The sequence below is a fragment of the Babylonia areolata genome, chromosome 7, assembly GCF_041734735.1.
Source record: "Babylonia areolata isolate BAREFJ2019XMU chromosome 7, ASM4173473v1, whole genome shotgun sequence".
Classification (NCBI taxonomy): domain Eukaryota; kingdom Metazoa; phylum Mollusca; class Gastropoda; order Neogastropoda; family Buccinidae; genus Babylonia; species Babylonia areolata.
Genome location: NC_134882.1, coordinates 3,490,710 through 3,511,145, shown reverse-complemented (window position 1 = coordinate 3,511,145; position 20,436 = coordinate 3,490,710). Strand labels below are relative to the sequence as shown.

The 20,436-nt window shown below is 40.9% G+C and overlaps 1 protein-coding gene across 1 annotated transcript in view; it reads right to left on the bottom strand.

Annotated features, from left to right (window-relative positions):
* LOC143283658 (centrosomal protein of 135 kDa-like) overlaps nt 1–20,122 on the bottom strand; it is an 88,346-nt gene extending 68,224 nt beyond the window's left edge. The window contains exons 1-4 of the mRNA XM_076589873.1: nt 19,992–20,122; nt 18,509–18,859; nt 17,483–17,650; nt 16,162–16,391 (exon numbers count right to left, since the gene is read on the bottom strand). Coding sequence (XP_076445988.1) covers nt 16,162–16,391; nt 17,483–17,650; nt 18,509–18,824 — 714 coding nt within the window. The 5' untranslated portion in view covers nt 18,825–18,859; nt 19,992–20,122. The remainder of the gene's footprint in view (nt 1–16,161; nt 16,392–17,482; nt 17,651–18,508; nt 18,860–19,991) is intronic.
* Between the last annotated feature and the right edge of the window lie 314 nt (nt 20,123–20,436).

Genomic DNA, 20,436 nt, shown 5'->3' with positions numbered 1-20,436 from the left:
ACTTGATTTCATTTTAATCGTTCATCAGTCTAAAGATTTCAACTGACACTAAGCTTACGTCATTTTGTCTCGCCACACACCACTCCATAACCAGCGTCACTGTACGCAATTGGGTGAGCTGACATCTGTGTTTCTGCTCCACTGTATTTAATTAATATCTCTCTTGTTGGATCAGCAAACTACAAATATTATATACTGGCAGAATTGTCGCAATTCCATCTTTTGATCTATGCAGTTGGTGTTTGCCTACGTTAAACTGATTTAACGCAGTTTGTAATTTTCCACAATGAGCTTGCGAAAACTGACCCTTTTCAGGTGACTTAAATTAAGATTATAAATTCATCTTTGATAATCAACATTTCATTTTATACTCATTAGAAAGTAGGCGTTGAGCTCTTTCTTTTGCGACCGATCTGACGTAAATCGGTTCAGGAATCATTTAGAAATCTGTTACTGAAAACCTTGTAAGAAACACACTTCTTATCAGATTTAGCCTGATTTAAGCTGGTCTGTTTCGCAGCACACGCGACTGTCTTTGCATAAAGAGACGGAGTGGGTGATCAGTGGTCACTTTCTACCTGGTCAGTCATCTGACCAGAGCCTCTCTCTCTCTCTTTCTTGCCGTGTCACAAGCAGTGTGTGTGTGTGTGTTGTCCCATAGGCTGACATCTCGCTACGTATCGCTGAACTGTTTTATCTCTTCTCCTTACCTCTTCTTCTTCTCTTTATAACTATTGTAAATAAAACAACAGAAAAAACCCTTTTGTGACTGGCCATCTATATGTTCCTGGCCTGTGCGTGGGGATTCTTTTCCATCCTGTCATTCAATCAATCATTAACAATTAATTTTTTTGTACCGCCGTACCCTTTCATTATAATACCACTCAGGTAACACGGCTACACAGTGATCACATCACCAACAAACAAGTGCACCAAACCACCACCCAGCACATTGGATCTGATGAAGATCTGCTGATGTGACAACACATCAGCCTGGAGGTTTAAAAAAACAAAATAAAAAAAACAACAACCTTAACTTGCTTCCTGCTTCGGCAACTTCGCATTCAACAACTTTGTCATGTCGTATTTTATTTCAATCATTTGCCTTCTATACATCTTTCATTTCATCAAACTGGAATGTATTTACTTCCTTGTTGTTTTATCAAATTTGAATGTATTTACTTACTTGTTGTTTCATCAAATCATTTCATTTCATTTTGTACACATCTTTCGTTTTTATCAAATTTGAATGTATTTGCTTACTTGTTGTTTTAACTAATCATTTCATTTCATTTTGTACACATCTTTCATTTTATCAAATTTTAATGTATATCCTTAGTTAGCTGCTGTTTTAACTGATCATTTCATTTCATTCTTTGTTAATATTTTACACAAACCTATGACAGGATCTCATGGCCTTTACGTAAGGGTTTATGTGAAGATCAGACATCTGCTTTTTTTTGCTTGTTTTAAAAAGCAGATGGTGAGGCATATATTCATGGATCAGTTTGCACACTTCACCAACTTGTTTGAACTGAAAACTGTCAAATCTGGTTTATGTCTTGGCAGGAAGTGTGACACACGATACACAGAGTGACACAGATTACCACCCCCCTACAAGTCTACTTCAAGTATTGTGCACTACAAATCACAATGTCTCCCACAACAACAACAACCAAGGCAAACAACCATCACAGGAGAACAGTTTCAGTGTCAAGATGGTGTGGACACATTGCAAACATCTGATGTGCTTTTACATTTCTCTGCAGCCAATATCATGTGTGTATGTGTGTCTGTAAGTAAGAATACATGTGTGTGTGTGTGTGTGTGTGTGTGTGTGTGTGCACGCGCATGTGTGCATGTGTGCGTGCGTGTGTGTGTATGTTGTGGTGGTGGCTGAAAATTATATTACTTGGTTATATTATCAGGAAAAAGCAACATTATTTCCAATGTCTTTGAAAATAAAACTAAGTTCAAACATGACATCAAGCACAAAGTGTAAGGGTGGGGTGGGAGCTGAGAGGCTGACAGAGCTGTGCACTTTCATGGCACATAAACATGTGTTTCTGGTGAGACTGTAAGATATCAACACACAACAAGTGAAGCAACTAAAAGATTACATGAATTCAACAATAATGTAATGGAACTGGAAAATTCAGCATTAGGAACAGATTCAGAGTAGTTCCATATCTCTCTCTCTCTCTCTCTCTCACACCCCCCCAAAAGAAGGCAAAAAGCCACAGTAAGGACGGAGACACCAAACAACTACAAGCACCAACCCGTTTTTCAGATTACATACAAAGCACGAGTCAAACTGGACGTGATCGCGCCACTGGCCCAGGCAAACAAAACTCCGACCCCTACTTTCCCCTCCCACAACACCTTCAGTACTAGTGTATTTAAAGCAAGGGAGATAAACTTAATGCTCAGGTAGATCAAACTAAATGCTCAAGGATAAAGAAAAGGGGGTGGAGGGGGAGAAGTCAAATGAGTCCACAATGACGACAGCTGATAAGACAAGCGGGACAGGTGGATACAGACCGATTGAACGGACCTGGGAGGAGGGTGGGAGGGAAAGAAAGAGACCAAAACGCTTATCCCCCACTTACACTGACACTCACGGTGCTTTAACACTGGGTATTAAAGGGGCCAGTCTATCGTCTGTTGCTCCCCTCCCCTCAGCTGCTGCGTGTGCTGACACGCTCCCCCGGCTTCATTTAACCACCAGCACACGCCCCTCAGCTCCAGTTTATAGATAACAGTAATAACAACAATGATGTGTGTGTGTTTATATGCCGCTTATTCTGTGGCTCGGAGCACATTTAACAATGCATCTATGAAGAATAAGATACAGGTATATAATAAAAAATGCTAAGACACAAACTTGCTGAAAAGACACAGGTATATATATGTGTAATAAAAAACAACAACATGAAGATACAAACTGGCTAAAAATACCATTTTGAAGACAGTGTAACATCACTCACAACTCAAGCATCTCCAACCTGACCCCCATAATAAAAATATAATGATACAAACTCACTAGAAATACTATTTCAAAAAGTGAAAAACAGTGTAACTTCACTCACAACTCACAAACATCTTCAACCTTACCCAAATGTAATGATACAAACTCACTTAAAAATACACTAAAAATACTATCTTAAGAACAGTATAACATCACTCAGCACACACTCATCTCCCACCTGACCACTAGCCCCCTATCCCTCCACACAAACACATCAACACACACATGCACAGAGACAGTCTGGTGGTGTGTGGGGCGGGATGGGTGTGGGAGGAGGATGTGGGGGGTGAGGTAGAAGGATCAATTGTTAACAATATTTGTTAGAACAAATATGCTTTAGAATTAGATTGATAGACTTAATAGTGGAGCAGTGTCTTAAATTTCGTGGTAGAGATTTCCAGAACCAAGGGCCATAGTGTGCAAATGTTCAGAAACCATGGGACTTGTGTCTGTAATATGGAATTTCAAACATTTGTGTGTCAGATGAAAAAGGCAGGCCAGGGCTGTAAATGTTAACCAAGTCAGAAAGGTATGATGGTGCAGAACCACTCAATGAACCAAAACACATACAAGCTTTTTGAACATTGTTCTTTCAGATATTGGAAGCCAGTGTAACTTATGCAGAAGTGGAGTGTATGGTTGGCTGCTTGAGGTTTTCACAATCAGACAAGCAGGTGAGTTTTGAACTTTGTGTAGAGGTTTCTATGACAGGAGGTAAACCTGTTATCATAAAGAATTGCAGCGATCCAGTCGGTGTCCCTTCCACCCTGTCATTCTGTTTCCCTTTCTCATTGAACTTAACCTACAGCAAATGGTTATCCACATATATCAATCACTTACAATAATATTCAGCTGATCTGATTTAATGATTTTTTTCTTCTTTCTTTCTTCACTGAACATTTCTTCTTCTTCTTTCATTTCCCTGTTCTTTTGAGGGCTGGATGAAAAAACAAGAAACAAAACAAAACAAAACAAAAAAAAACAAAACAAAAAAAACCCCAACAACAACAACAACAAACAACAACAACAAACAAAACAAAACAAAACAAACAAACAAACAAACAAACAAAAACAGAAGAGAAAAAAATGTTGTATGCTTACACTGCTACTCTCAGAAAATACAAAGTAATGAATTGATTAAACAATTAATTGACTGATTAATTAATTAACTGATTATTGATTTACTCATTGATTCATTCTCTCTCTTTCATCTTTTTGATAATCTGCACCAATTAAAGTCTACTCAGCAGCTGAAGTCTGACTGGTAATCTCACTATCTGGAGAGAACCTAATCCTCAAAGGAATCCACTGCATCAATAAAGAAATTAAGAAAGAAATAGACAAACTTGAGACTGACACTGAAGTGTTTTTTTACTTGTTTGTTGTTGTTGGTTTTATTTTTGTTTTTGGTTTTTTGATTGTTTTTTTTTGTCTTTCGTTTTTTTTTGTTTTGTTTTGTTTTGTTTTTGTTTGTGTGTTGTTGTTTTTCTTGAAAGGTACAGACATTATTTTGAATTATCAAACAAACCAAAGAAACAAAACAAAAGTCACAGACTGTTCATAGTTAATGAACAGTGACTGATAGCAAACCCCAAAAGTCAAGCAGTTAATGGCCCCCCTGCCCCTTTTGTTTTTAAACAAACACAATGCTGGCTAAAGAGCTGGTCTCTCATTTTTTTGAGTCAACCAACCAATGACTTATTGCAAACCCCAAAGAGAACTAGTAAATGGTTCACCCATGGTTTGTGCTACTCATCAATTACATGCAACAGCAAAAACCAAATGAAATCAATTTTGATGAAACACATGCTTCTGTTTACAGCGTTTATTTACACTGAAAGTAGGTAGCCACTGACCAAGCACAGCACAAACATGAACAGATGGAACCGAATGAACAACAACAACAACACACACACACACACATGCTGTCACACCCCTGTTAACACACTGTCAAAACTCAAATCAATTACATTTGTCCTGTGATATTTTCAACTAAACCACTGTTAAATAAATCAACCAATACTAAAACACACACACAGAGTTGAACATAAGTACTGACCTCATCAACAACAAATTTTCACCTCGCGCCCACTGCTACTGCCGCCACCAACCCCAGTTACACTGCTAACTGGCCGTGCCACACCACACCACACCGCACCGCACCACACAGGTCTGCCATTAACCACCCTGTGTGCCTGCCCCACCCACCTTCCCAGCCTTCCACCCCACCACCACAGCTCCCACCCTCACCACCACTCTCCACCCACCTCCATACCCCCCATCCCCACCACCGATACCTGAGGCCAGAACCTCCACCTCCCTCATCCCCCATACTCCCTCTCCCCACCACCCTGACCAGTCAGTCCTTGGTTGTCAAGGCCTTGGGCTTCTCTGGTAACAGGACAGCCAGGCTTTTTTATGGCATTCTTTTTAAAAATTTTTAATATCTTATCTATTATTTTCTTTATTATACATCTCAATACATACACAATGTCCCGTTATGTTGATTTAAAACTAGAAATGGACAAACGCCTTGTAAATGCTTGCAGTTATGGGTGAGGGTGACGATTATATCTGGCTTTATTATGGCAACAAGGACGGCTTGCTGGTCCCACTATGCTGGAGTTTATTTTGCTGGGTGGTGAAGGCAGGCAGGCAGGCAGGCAGACAGAGTCAGATTCAACCCATGGCAAGTCAACTGGTAGTGGTACAGTTTCAGATTTTTCTCTCTTCTCTGCAGCGGTGCACACGATTCTAGCCTGGGCCTGTTGTTTTGTTAAATGTTATTTTAAAACAGAAATACAGAGACATATAGACATGTCCTTCGCACACAGTGGATCATTTTAGTGGATGAATGTGTACATGCACACACACACACACACACACACACACACACACACACACACACCTCCCTCTGATCCACTCAAATAGGTACACACATATGTATATGCATGCACTCACGGCCTGATTATGGAATTATCATTGGGTTATGCTGCTGTCAAGCATCATCTAGCAGGTGTGGTGTAGCATATAAGGATTTGTCCAACAGCAATGACACCTCCTTGAGAAACTAAAACTCAAACTCAAATATTTCACTGCTTGAAATAATATTCTCCCTCTCTCTGTTGAGACAGATTATGTTATCTGATGGTCAATATCACAAGCCAGCAGCTAATAACCCATGCTTATTAAATCATATTATCGCCCAGGAACCTCCCTGTGAACAGAATGGGTTTATCCTCTCTGAGACACATATCTAAATGTCAGTCAAAGTCTTTTGTGCAAACAATATTAAAACTCTCCCACTCTCACTCCCTCTCACTCAACCCCCCCCCCCCCCCCCCCCCCCCAAGTGATAATGAATATATAATCTTCATGAAAGCTGTGATAGTGCACATATATATCTCACTCCCTCTCTCCATGCGTGTGCATGTGCATGCGTGTGTGTGTGTGTGTGTGTGTGCATGCTTTTGTGTGTGTTCATAGGTGCTTGTGCATTAATGCAAACAATGTACACATTTTCAAGTCACGCGTGCATACACACACACACACACAGACTACTAAACTGACGTTTCATTTTTGACGTTACATTATGCTATCGACAATCTCATAAACTGGCAGAAAATGATTATGATGGTACTCAGCACAATCTGATCTTATTAACCAACCAGTACAACAGCTGGAATTCATAAGGTTCTGATTCATCCTATATCTCCCCCCCAACCCATCCCATCCCTCAAATGTTCCCCCTCCTTCCCCCTCACCACCCCAATACCAGTTCTTTCTAACCTGTTCACCGAAGCGAATCCAATTTTGTGTTACTGTTTGACATTCAGTACCATTCCCAGTTCAGGTCCAAAGAAACAGGCAGACAGAACATTAGATGTCGTGTATCAGTTCTGATTCCATATCCTGAAGAATATAATCAACTGTTATTAGGGTATTCTATTCACAGTCTTCTTCAGTCAGGTACCTTAGCTGAACTGATCCCACCAACAGATTTAGTCAAGTGCCACATCAAAGAGCTGGAGAGAGAGAGACAGAGAGAGAGACAGATAGAGAGAGACAGAGAAAGAGCGAGAGAGAGAGAGAAAGAAAGAGAGAGAGAGAAAGAGAGAGAGAGAGAGACAGACAGAGAGACAGAGAGAGAGAGAGAGAGAGAGAGAGAGAGATTAAAATAACTATTCAACAAATTTGTGTAATGGGGAAAATGGAATAAGCATGCTTTTTTTTTTTTTTTTTTTTTTACATCCATCCATCTGGGCAAAAAGAAAGAAGAGCTAAAAAAAACAAACAAAAAAAAATAAAACACACACACACACACACATAAATAAAAAAACAAAACAAAAAAACAACCCAACAAAAAAAAAAAAAAGAAAAAAAAAAGGGTATACTTGCACACATACATAACAATAAGCATAGAGAGAGTGAGAGAAAGGTGTGGGAGAAGGTAGGTGTGGTGTGGGGGGCAGAAAGTGGGGGTGGGGATTGGAGGGGGCTGGGGGGTGGGGGTAGATAGGGCCCAAGAGAGGTTGAGGGTGGGTGGTGGGGGTGAGATAGGGTGCAGGGGAGGTAAAAGGGGTGGGGTGTAGCACGGCAGCCGGTGCCTATTCAGCACCCACTTCATTAATAAGAGTTTAATTGCCAGGGTCCTTTTCTGTTGGCCATTCTGTTCTCTTCCAGCCGCAGCGGCGGCACTCCCCCGCTTGCAAAAGATTGTCAGCCTTTTCTACTTCGGTCCACGGTTATAATCAAACCCTGTCGGCTTTAAATCGTCTCCACATGATACTGTAACTGAATGCCACTTTGAAAGCGGGCAATGTTGAACACCAAATGTGCTTGCCTTTTTTCTACCTACGCCGCACTCCTCTCTTTCATTTTTGCTTATTAAGTATGTGTAAACGCACGTACACAGACAGGGCACGCTCATGCATACACGCGTGTACTTGCACACAAATATACGTCTGGATGTCCGTGTTGGATGATTTATAATGCTTTCTGCTTTCCTTTTCTTTTACTCTTTTTTCATTTTATTTATTTATTTACTTTTTTTACTAATGCAGATTTCTATTTTACCTTCCCTGACAAAGTGTGAAATCAAATAGTGTGTGTTTAATAGGGGTGTGTGTGAGAGTGAGAGAGAGAGAGAGAGTGAGAGAGAGAGAGAGAGAGAGAGAGAGAGAGAGAGAGAGAGAGAGAGAGAGAACGCTGGGTTGTTCTGTGCTGTTTTGTGTTGAGTGAGAATGCATGTACATGTCTGTGCATAAGTGCAAGGGAGCGCATGTGTGAACACACCATGGATGAAAGAGATAGAAACTATTTAACAGCAAACAAGGCAAACTGAATTGACAAATCATATTGTGAAAACAATAGTAATTAGCATAAAATCAAACACCATAAAAAGAAACAAATAAAACATGCCAAAAGAAAAGAGCTATTCCAATGCCACTAAACAATAATGTCATTCATGAGTAAGGTCTTTTGAAGTACATAATGATAATTTGTTTCACATCAAATGCGCAAGAAGCACACTAACATGCAGGAACTTGCACGCGTGCGCGCGCACACACACACATGCACTCACATTCCACCTCTCTCTCTCCTTGACACTGGAGGTGGATCAAGACTCAAATACATAAATATATGGTCACATGCACAGTTAATCTTCGGGGTGTGAACACTATCCTCACAGCAGTCTCATTACTTAGACAAATCATCACTGGCAAACGGCCACAAAACGAACAAAGGCTGTCCTTACGCACTTCCCTATAATTGTAAGGGGGAAACACAATGACTTGTGGATTAACAAAAAGGCCTGCAAAACACCAGCTACGAAAACTGGTGCCTCATGCAAAGACATAATGATACCCAAACCCAACAAGAAACAGCATAATTATCCTTAATCCAGGAAGATCTGGTGACTTTCTGGCACTTCAGTAACCTAACAAAACAAAAACAAAACAAAAATTGGTTGTCAGTGGGTTTAAGTCTGCAACCTGGAGTACTGTACTGAAAACCAAGAAAAGCAGCAGTGAATAGGGAAGGACAATACAAATTTTTCTATTACATCAATTCTCGAGACATCTCAAAGCTAAAGGCCTCATCGGAGCAGTGTGAATTCATGTCCACTGTGTCTAGGGCTGAGGACTGGAAGGCAGGGCCAAATCCTCTCCTGCATTGTTTTCAACTTCACCATCCAAATTCAGGTACCCACTCACATCAGGGTGGAGTGAGGAAATTTAAATGGGAGTAAAGTTCCTTTCCCGAGGACACACTACAAAGTACCCAAATGAGGCCTCAAACCCTGACTACTGCTATAGTACAAGTGAACACTGGATCCACAGTCCAACACCTAACCAATTCTGCCATGGCATCTCACAGTAACTAGTTACAAGAGAAGACATCGCTGCTGTGGAAGTGCCAGTCTGATCACTTGAGTGCACTGGGTGTTTATTACGAAAAAATGATACTTTTGATACTACTGCTACTACTATTACTACTGCTACTGATAATGAAACAGACTGACACTCACTTTTGATACTACTGCTACTACTATTACTACTGCTACTGATAATGAAAAAGACTGACGCTCACACCTCCCAGACAGGGAGTTCATGTATATATACATAAATGTACATGCCCTTAAATATGACAAACCATACACAAACAACCATGTGCACAGATAAACACCCAAGCAAACACACACACACACACATATTCATACACACAAACACAACCAGAATAAGTTCAACTTGAAGAAGAACATGTGTCAATAAGACTGCAGACAGAATGGAAGGGGTGAGTTTAAAGAGATGTTTTAAAAACTGAACTTGTGAATCCATGACAAGGACTGAGAATAGCAGTTTTCCCCCACACTACTGGGCCATGACAGGAGAGAGAGACAGAGACAGAGACAGAGAGTGCTGAACTTGGGATTTTCTGTTTATTCAAGGTTCAAGCTGTTTAATTATAACCCACAAGAGCCAGCGCTGGACAAGGAAAAGGAACAACAGCAAACAGTGAAACACTAAAAGTCAAGTTCTGTGACTGGGTGCGTTCAAAGCCGCACAGAACGTTCAGGTGGAGACAGTCAGAAAGAGAAACAAGTACTGGACAGGTCAAAGGTTTAAGGTCCCAAAGCCTTTGACGACCATGAGGGCAATGAAATCATACTGTGTCAAAAGCACAGCACAGGAAGGCAGGGTACCAATCCTCTCCCTCCACTCTTTAACCCTCCTCCATGTAACTCAGGTACCCATCCATACTTGTGTGGAGTGAGGATGACGGGAGTAAAATGCCTTTCCTAAGAACACAACACCATGCACTTGGTATTCATCTACAAAATAACTGGCGTATCAGCACTTGGTATTCATCACCCCCCCCCCCCACCCCCTCAAAAAAAACCCAAGAGTATCAGTACATCAGCAATGAACAAGATACTAAACACCACACACACTGATCACATCAGCAATCAACAAGATACTAAACACTGATCACATCAGCAATGAACAAGATACTAAACACCACAAGCACTGATCACATCAGCAATGAACAAGATACTAAACACCACACACACTGATCACATCAGCAATCAACAAGATACTAAACACCACACACACTGATCACATCAGCAATCAACAACAAGATACTAAACACCACATACACTGATCACATCAGCAATGAACAAGATACTAAACACCACATACACTGATCACATCAGCAATCAACAACAAGATACTAAACACCACATACACTGATCACATCAGCAATGAACAACAAGATACTAAACACCACATACACTCATCACATCAGCAATCAACAAGATACTAAACACCACATACACTGATCACATCAGCAATGAACAACAAGATACTAAATACCACATACACTGATCACGTCAGAAATCAACAAGATACAATACACCACATACACTGATCACGTCAGAAATCAACAACAAGATACTAAATAACATCAGCAACCAACAGCAAGATACTAAACACTACACACACTGATCACGTCAGCAATCAACAAGTGCACCAGACCATCAAGCTGTTCACTGGACGTTCTGAACATCTACTGACATCACTACAGAAAAGAAAGGAACAGCAGTCAGTAGTATGGCCACGTAACATGATCCAGTGGCCTTGCTAAAACAATCCTCCAAACATCTGCTGAGGGAGGGAGACAGGGGGGGGGGGGGGGGGGGGGGGGGGGAGAAAAAGAAAAAGAAAAAAAGAAGATGGAGTGATAAAATTGCAAAATGGGCAGGAAAACCATTTGCAGAGACCCAGACACAGCTGACAGACCTGGGGGAATCTGGAGAAAAATTCTTCTGTAGGGTGCCCCAGTCACTCTGCACAGAGCTGGAGGAGAAGATGAAGAAGAAGTGCTGGACTCTGAGAAGGAACAACAGCAAACAGCAGAACGCTAAAAGAGAGGTGTTCTGTGATTCACCATGTTTCAAGCTACACACAGTGTGCAGGTGAGAGTCGTAAAGGCAGGAAATAGCAAGACGACAGCAGAGGGTGTTAAACTTATCTGACTTTTACGAGACGTAAAATGGTTGCTCACAAGTACTTAGCTGGTCAAGGACAGAAAAGGCACAAGACTCTGATTTTTCAATTTCCAAAAAATACCCTTACAAGTTAAATCTTGTAAGGTCTAGATATGTGCTTGCATGCTGGGAGTGGGAGGTATGATTTTGTATTATATTGTTGTTTTTTAGTAAAAACAAAAACAAAAACCCACACACACTAAAATCCAGATTAAATCAAAATGATCACAGCAATAATGTGTGCTTCTGATAAAGAAACTTAGAAAGAGAGAGAGAGAGAGAGAGAGAGAGAGAGAGAGAGAGAGAGAGAGAGAGAGAGAGAGAGAGAGAGAGAGAGAGAGAGACAGACAGACAGACAGACAGACAGACAGAGAACAAAACTGTGTAATTCTGTGTTGTGCCATTCATGACCTCAGGTCTGAATCATCAGTAAACAATACTCAGCCTCTAATCTTACAGCAATACAAGTTGTCCACAAAATCTGATACAAATCTGGCACTGAAATGAGCTGTGAATCTCTCCATGGCCAAGCACTGACCAGCCAGGCTACCACAGTTGTGACCAAACAAAATTCCATACTTTTCTCCCAGACCAGACAGGGTAATTTCTAATCCCAAACACAAAACCAAACTGAATAAAAAATTTGTATGCAACACTGCGGATGAAACAGACTGGCGAATACCCTGGTATCAACATTCAATTCTAACCACTTTTTTCCCCCTCTTTTTTATGCATTTAACTTTTTTGTTGAATGGTACTGGCCAAGTTTTTTTTTTTTTTTCAATTCCAAGACTTTTCAAGAATAGTTTTAAAGTCTTTTCCAGCCCTGTAAATAGCTCTCTTCTACAAGGCTTTTTCAGACCATGTAAGCCTTAATTTCAGGAAAGAGGGAATCCATTTACAAACAATGACAAGTAAATCATAATTTGAGAACTGGGTTCTCAGTGTCATTTTGTTACAATTTACATAAACACTATGCATACTCATATAAACTATTGTTCAGTGAATGGAGGAATAAACAGATAAATTAGTGAAGAAAAAACTATACTTGGGTCACATAATCATGAATATGTTCATTCTGTTGTCTCCTTCACAACCACACAACCAATTTTGTTCTTCAAACCTGACAATATTCAAAATATAGTGTTAAAACTGGAAGAAGCTGAACTGAAAAAAAAAGAAAGAAAGAAAAAAAAAAAATCAGATTTTTGTTGCTGCTGTTAATTAGTGATGCTGTGAAAGTGATCCCCAGAGTAGCTGCAGCCATCAGGCTGCCACCTGCCAAATTACAGTCCTTCGTTGTTGTTTCTCTCTCTCTCTCTCTCTTTTTTTTTTTTTTTTCCTTCAGGTAGGACAGCACTTCAACAGCCCAATGTGACTTGCATTCAAGAGAGAGAGAGAGAGAGAGAGAGAGAGAGAGAGAGAGAGAGAGAGAGAGAGAGAGAACAATAAAAATGATTAAAAACAACAACAAAAAACAGACAGACAGACACACACACACAAACAGACTAACAAACACCCACATACCATCCCCTCTGACCCCCACCCCCACCCCCTAATTTCTACTTGCCTTCCCAAACTGAAGAGACAATCAATGAAAGTAACTTCCGATAAAGCAATGACAAATTCAGCAGACATGATTTTTTGCATCAAGTAGTACATGTTACATGAAAAGATGTCATTGTTTCCTTACTTACACTAAGAAGAAAGGAACAGCCCCACATGTCTGACACAGACACTAAGAAGAAAGGAACAGCCCCACATGTCTGACACAGACACTAAGAAGAAAGGAACAGCCCCCAGGTGTCTGACACAGACACTAAGAAGAAAGGAACAACCCCACATGTCTGACACAGACACTAAGAAGAAAGGAACAGCCCCAGGTGTCTGTCACAGACACTAAGAAGAAAGGAACAGCCCCACATGTCTGACACAGACACTAAGAAGAAAGGAACAGCCCCAGGTGTCTGACACAGACACTAAGAAGAAAGGAACAGCCCCACATGTCTGACACAGACACTAAGAAGAAAGGAACAGCCCCACATGTCTGACACAGACACTAAGAAGAAAGAAACAGCCCCACGTGTCTGACACAGACACTAAGAAGAAAGGAACAGCCCCACATGTCTGACACAGACACTAAGAAGAAAGGAACAGCCCCACGTGTCTGACACAGACACTAAGAAGAAAGGAACAGCCCCACATGTCTGACACAGACACTAAGAAGAAAGGAACAGCCCCACATGTCTGACACAGACACTAAGAAGAAAGGAACAGCCCCAGGTGTCTGACACAGACACTAAGAAGAAAGGAACAGCCCCAGGTGTCTGACACAGACACTAAGAAGAAAGGAACAGCCCCAGGTGTCTGTCACAGACACTAAGAAGAAAGGAACAGCCCCACATGTCTGACACAGACACTAAGAAGAAAGGAACAGCCCCACGTGTCTGACACAGACACTAAGAAGAAAGGAACAGCCCCACATGTCTGACACAGACACTAAGAAGAAAGGAACAGCTCCATGTGTCTGACACAGACACTAAGAAGAAAGGAACAGCCCCACGTGTCTGACACAGACACTAAGAAGAAAGGAACAGCCCCACATGTCTGACACAGACACTAAGAAGAAAGGAACTGCCCTACATGTCTGACACAAAGAACAATGGGGTGGGTGAATATTTCCGAGTTCTCTGAGCATGCTCTCAAAATGTGGAGCTGTCTCATAGTGCTAATTCCTGTCTTGCTTCCTTGGTGTGTGTAGTGCTGATGCCACCGCTATACTGTGCACAATCAAATTTCAGTAGTGGCAATGTACCCTGTACAAAACTGCCCCAAAATGACCAAATATCAGTGGGGATGGAGAGCAAGGGAAACAACTGCAGTATACTCATGTGGCTTTCCATACTGCTACAGTTGCCTCCCTTGTAAATCGTTCGTATGCACAACAACCGTTGATGTTGAATACCTGTGCAATAACTATAATGGTTAAACAATCCCTTACAACAATTAGACGTGATCCAACCATAATCTTGTCAAGTGTTTTCACATACAACTTTCATTCACACCCATATCTTGTGAAACACTGGTTTTGTGGTAAAGCAAGTGTTCACAGGTTTGAGTCTACATGGACCTGGATTTTTAATGTTCCCTCCCCTTCACTACCAGCCCTTGAAAGGTGGTCTGAGTACTAGTCATTCACAAGAGATTATAAAGCAAGATCCCATGTGCAGCATGCACCTCTTGCATGTTAAAAAAAACCATGGCAAAACAAAAACTTTTTTTTTCCTGGCAAGTGCAAGTGCATTTGTTTTACTATCAAAGTGGAATTTTTTCTCATAATTTTGCCAGGTAAAAGCCTTTTGTTGCTATAGGTTCTTTTACATGTGCTAAAAGCATGCTGCATACATGACTTTGGTTTACTGTCTCATCTGAAAGACTAGCACCCAGACCACTAGTCAAAGTCTAGTTGGGGAGGGGTGTGTGTGGGGGTGGGGAGGGGTGTGTGTCGGGGTGGGGGGTGGGGTTGAGGGGGGGGGGGGGAGAGGAGTAACAATCCTGTTCTGTGTATGGCACTCAAACCTGTGGACACTCGCTTTCTTGTTGGATGCAGCAATACTCCCTCTCAGGGAGGTGCATGTTGAATATGTTCTTGTTTCCATAACCCATGGAATGCTGACGTGGATGACAAGATCTCTAACGCACTTATCATCTTTTGCATGCATATACACACGAAGGCAGTTTAGGCACTGGCAGGCCTGCACATCTGCTGACCCGAGAGACTGGAAACAAATCTCCCTCCTTAATCCACCGGGTGTGCCGAAACCAGGAATCCAAACTGGGGAAACTCGGGACAGGATCAAGCACAGTAACCATTCAGCCACTGCATTCATCATCTTTCCAGCTTCAGTTTCTCAAGGAGGTATTACTGTGTTTGGACAATTCCATACATGCAACACCACATCTGCTAGGCAGATGCCTGACAGCAGCACAACCCAACACCAAAGTCAAGCCTTGAGTGCTTGGATATATATTTGTGTACCTATCAGAGTCAATTTCTGCAACAGAATTTTGTCAGAGGGCAACGACTTGGTTGTTAATGTTATGGATTCTCATTCAGTGTGCCTAATGCACACGGCAAAGGGGACATGGTTTATTGTCTCATCCAAATGATCAAACACTCCATTCGATTTTCCAGTCAAACTTGGCAGGAAGGGAGAGATCATTCCAACTCAGACCCTCACGGACACTGTATTGGCAGATAGGCTGCCTTAACCAATCTACCACTATCTTCCCTAAAAAACAAAACAAAAACAAACAAAAAACCCCAAAAAACAACACCTGCACACAGGAAAAAAAAACCCTGAGTGGCACTGAACTGCAGCAATGCGCTCTCCCAAGGGACAGCAGCCTGAGTTTTACATAAAGGGGAGGCAAGGGGGCCTGGGGCGGGGAGGGGGAATCCTGGTCCCTACATGGGACTCGAACAAGAGGACGCTCGCTCCCTTGTCGAGCGCATTACCACTAGGCCACCCCTGCATGAGGACACGGACATGGCTTAGCTGCCACTCCCAGGACTGACCTGCTGCCTGAAGGTCTGCAGCTTGCGTTCCATCACCTCCTTCTCGTCCTCCAGCTGGTTGACAGACTGCTCCAGCTGCGCGATCTTGGAGTCCGCCACCTGCAGAAGGTCGGCCACATAGGGGTCGTCGGGGGGCGGCACTCTGAATACCGGGGACAGATAGGACTCAGGCACCGTCGTGTCAATCTCCATACGCTGCCGCCGGAAGGGGATGCTCTTCTTGTGACCACCTGTGACATAATCATAATAGGTGTCATGTCAATCTGACGAACAAGAAGACGATAATGGGTGTGCAAATGGGCACAGAATGTTAGCAATCAACATCACTTTGATGTTCTTCTTGTACCTATCTATCTCATAGTCATAATGGGTATTTATAATACAATACAGTACATTACAATACAGAGTCTCACAGCAGCAGCAGCATACATCAATACAACATTTATAGTACATAATCTTACAGCAGCCTTCAATACATTTCAATACAATACCTCACAGCAGCAGCATACATCAATACAACATTTATAGTACATAACCTTACAGCAGCCTTCAATACATTTCAATACAATACCTTACAGCAGCAGCATACATCAATACAACATTTATAGTACATAACCTTACAGCAGCCTTCAATACATTTCAATACAATACCTCACAGCAGCAGCATACATCAATACAACATTTATAGTACATAACCTTACAGCAGCCTTCAATACATTTCAGTACAATACCTTACAGCAGCAGCAGCATACTATAATACAATATCTATAGTACATAATTTTACAGCAGCCTTCAATACATTTCAATATATTACCTTACAGCAGCAGCATACTATAATACAACATCTATAGTACATAATTTTACAGCAGCATTCAATGCATTTCAATACAATACCTTACAGCAGCCTTCAATACATTTCAATACAATACCTTACAGCAGCAGCCGCATACAACATTTATAGTACATAATCTTACAGCAGCATAGAATACATTTCAATACAATACCTTACAACAGCAGCAGCATACAATAATACAACATTTATAGTACATAATCTTACAGAAGCATACAATAATTTCAATACAATACCTTACAGCAGCAGCAGCTTACAATAATGCAACATTTATAGTACATAATCTTACGGCAGAATACAATACATTTCAATACAATACCTTACAGCAATAGCAGCAGCAGCAGCATACAATACAACAAATACCAAGTTTTACAGCAGTAAAAGCATACAACAATACAGTATAATACAATACAACAGTACAATACAATAAAATACAACAAAATACAAAGTCTTACAGCAGCAGCATCTTACCAGGGGTTTGAACCACAGCTTGGAAGTTCTTCTCCTGCAGCTGTAGGATGCGCTCCGACTTTTGCTTGGATTCCTTCTCAATCTCCTTCACCTTGTGCACGTACTGGTTGTTCAGGAACTTCAGGTCTGTGTTCTCATGTTCAATCTTCCGCAGGCTGGCTTTTAACTCTGAAGCAAAGTGTTGGTCTCCCATATAGTCTTTGTCAATAGAAATGATGTAACCTGCTAAACATTTTTTTTCTTTTTATTCATTTGATGTTATTGTTGTTGTTGACAGTGTAAACAACAAAACAGATGTGTGGGTGAGTGTATGTGTAAATCATATCATGTGTGTGTGTGTGTGTGTGTGTGTGTGTGTGTGTGTGTGTGTGTGTGTGTGTGTGTGTTCTGCAGGCTGGCTTTCAACTGACACAAAGTAAATCTCCACAGTTTCGCTTTCAGTCAACTAACCAGTTACCTATTAAATAATTAAACCTCTTATTCCTTACAATGAGAACATCAAAATCTCCTAAGTAAACCACCAAATTAAGGGAAAACAAAAATCAATGAACATAAAAACGCCCAAAGAACAATTGCATAAGATGAATCTGCTGAAAAGGAATGTACAAAAAAAAAAAAAAAAAAAAAAAAACCCAAAAAAGGAAGAAAAAAAGAAGAAGACTATATTCAAAGAATTCTAAAAGTGAAGCGTCCACAGCTCTATGATAATGAGTAAATATATCCTGTGTTGCTTTCATAGCTGTACACATATCTCCTCACTAATAATATACCTTCATATTTAACAATAACAATTAAACTATTTAAAGTATTAATATATAGTATTAAATCTTGTACGAGATCAGTCAAAGCGCTCCCACTCACAACTTTCACACACCTGTGTTAACACTGAGCCAAATGAACAATATTCAGAAATACATACAGATAGAAGGCAAGAGAAAACAACAACAAATAACTATGGGTGGAAAGAGGGAAGAGAGGAGAGTGCTACAATGGAAAGAGATAGGTTCTAAGGCCATAAATACTGACCTCGAACAAGGCAGTCGGCATCTTCTTTCTGTTTGATCAGCTGCATGTGCAGCTCATTGTTCTCTTTGATCAGCCGGGCGTTGTCACTCCTGTACGGCGCCATGAGCGACTCAGCATCCAGGGTCTCCGTTTTCTTCTGGCCCAGCTGCAGCTTGGCATTCTTCAGGCTCTCCGTGGTGTGCACCAGGTCGGCAAACAGTTTCTCCACAAGGGGAAGCGACTCCACACCAAGCGGCTGCTGGTAGCCCAGCTGGTCCAAGCGGCGCCTGAGGTTGCTGAACTTCTGCTGGGCCTGTGCCGTCGCTGTGGTCGCCATGGCAACGCCTTTCTCTTTTTTCACCTATTCTCTGACTAGTAGGCAGGAAATGTAAAAAGATGAACAAGCTTTTCATGGATTTTTTTGTTTTGTTCCCAATTCATAGCTCTAACTACTGCTTCGGCTTGTTAAAGTGGGGTATTTGTTTTGAGCAAGCTGAGGTCATACAAACATGTTGGAATACATAATGAATGGCTCTAAATCACAGCAAACTTTAAAGAAATTTTAAGGAATTAGCCATAACAAATCATTTATTGGGGTCTTTAACTGAAGAATCAGGTCAGACAGACATAAATTTTTTTAAAAATATGACAACACTGACTACTGTGCTAAATTAAAATAATTTCTTGTCCTACTACTTCAGTCTGGTCACACTTTTGTTATCTTTTATTTTTGGTATGATTCAACTTCAGTCAAAAGCAATGCATATTCCTTCAAAATAAATATTTTCAAGATCAAGATGTAATAATTTGTGTGGTCTTCTGGTATCAATGAGCTGTTGTTTAAACTTAAACTTTTAAAAGCATTTTGTTAATCATACTATAGTAATTATACCTTCACTAATTTTCTTTAGACCACCAGTGACATCTTGGCATGACCTGTCAGCTTGATGCTGGACACATCACAGATACTCCACAACTGATTTATAATATGTACTCTGTCAGTCATGATATAAGTATAGGCATGCATACATTTCATTATTTGTCGTCAAGTTTTAGAGAATAAGCTTATGAAAAGTATGTTTGGAAAATGACAACATCTGTCAAAAAGACACTACTTTTTCTTCCCATTAGTGATCATCAGTCACGGTATTGAGCATTACCATCTGTTTGGGCTGGGGTGTGGGAAGGGGTAGGGTTGAGGTTTGCAAGATAAAAAAAAAAAAAGTTAGAAAAAAACAATCTTGCTTTTAATTGTATGATAATGGACTATCATTTTTTCTTTCTGCTGTCTCAAAACACTGTCATCTGTGACAGAATATCTACTCGTTTGGAAACCCGGTATTATACCCATGAGTGCCAAATAAATGGGGTGGAAAAAGAACGAAACTAAGAAAGCTGACATGCCAGGGCTAAGTTCTGAATGCCTATCGGTTTAATTTTTCATTATACAAACATCCGCGATCTTAATTCTTCCAAAATACAGACATGAATGATATGTACTTACCGACAAGTGTAACGACTGCACGAATATCTATTTAGAATATGCATGTATTTGTAAACAATTCATGTGAGTGGAGTGTTTGTTGACATGTTTCAACAAGCTTCATTGTCTTTTGAATATGGCGGAAACACATTTCCAGTCTCCTATCGAAAGAGCCCCTGGTTGTGCTGACGTCCCCTGGCTGGGCGTTACTAGCAACAGTTGTCACTGCGCTTGGTGACCGTGGGCGTGGTACACTTATCAGTAAGACCTATTGCTTAAGTTGTTAAAGTTCTTTGCTGGACTAAAAAACAAAAAAAACCACACAAAAAACACAGATGTTAAACCCTGTTGTTTGGACGCAAAGTTACCAAGTGTTTTTATGGCAAATTTTCATCATAATTATGATCCAAGCCGGAAACGTTCAACAATCAATCAGAGGTCAACTGGAAACAAACTCAAAGACATT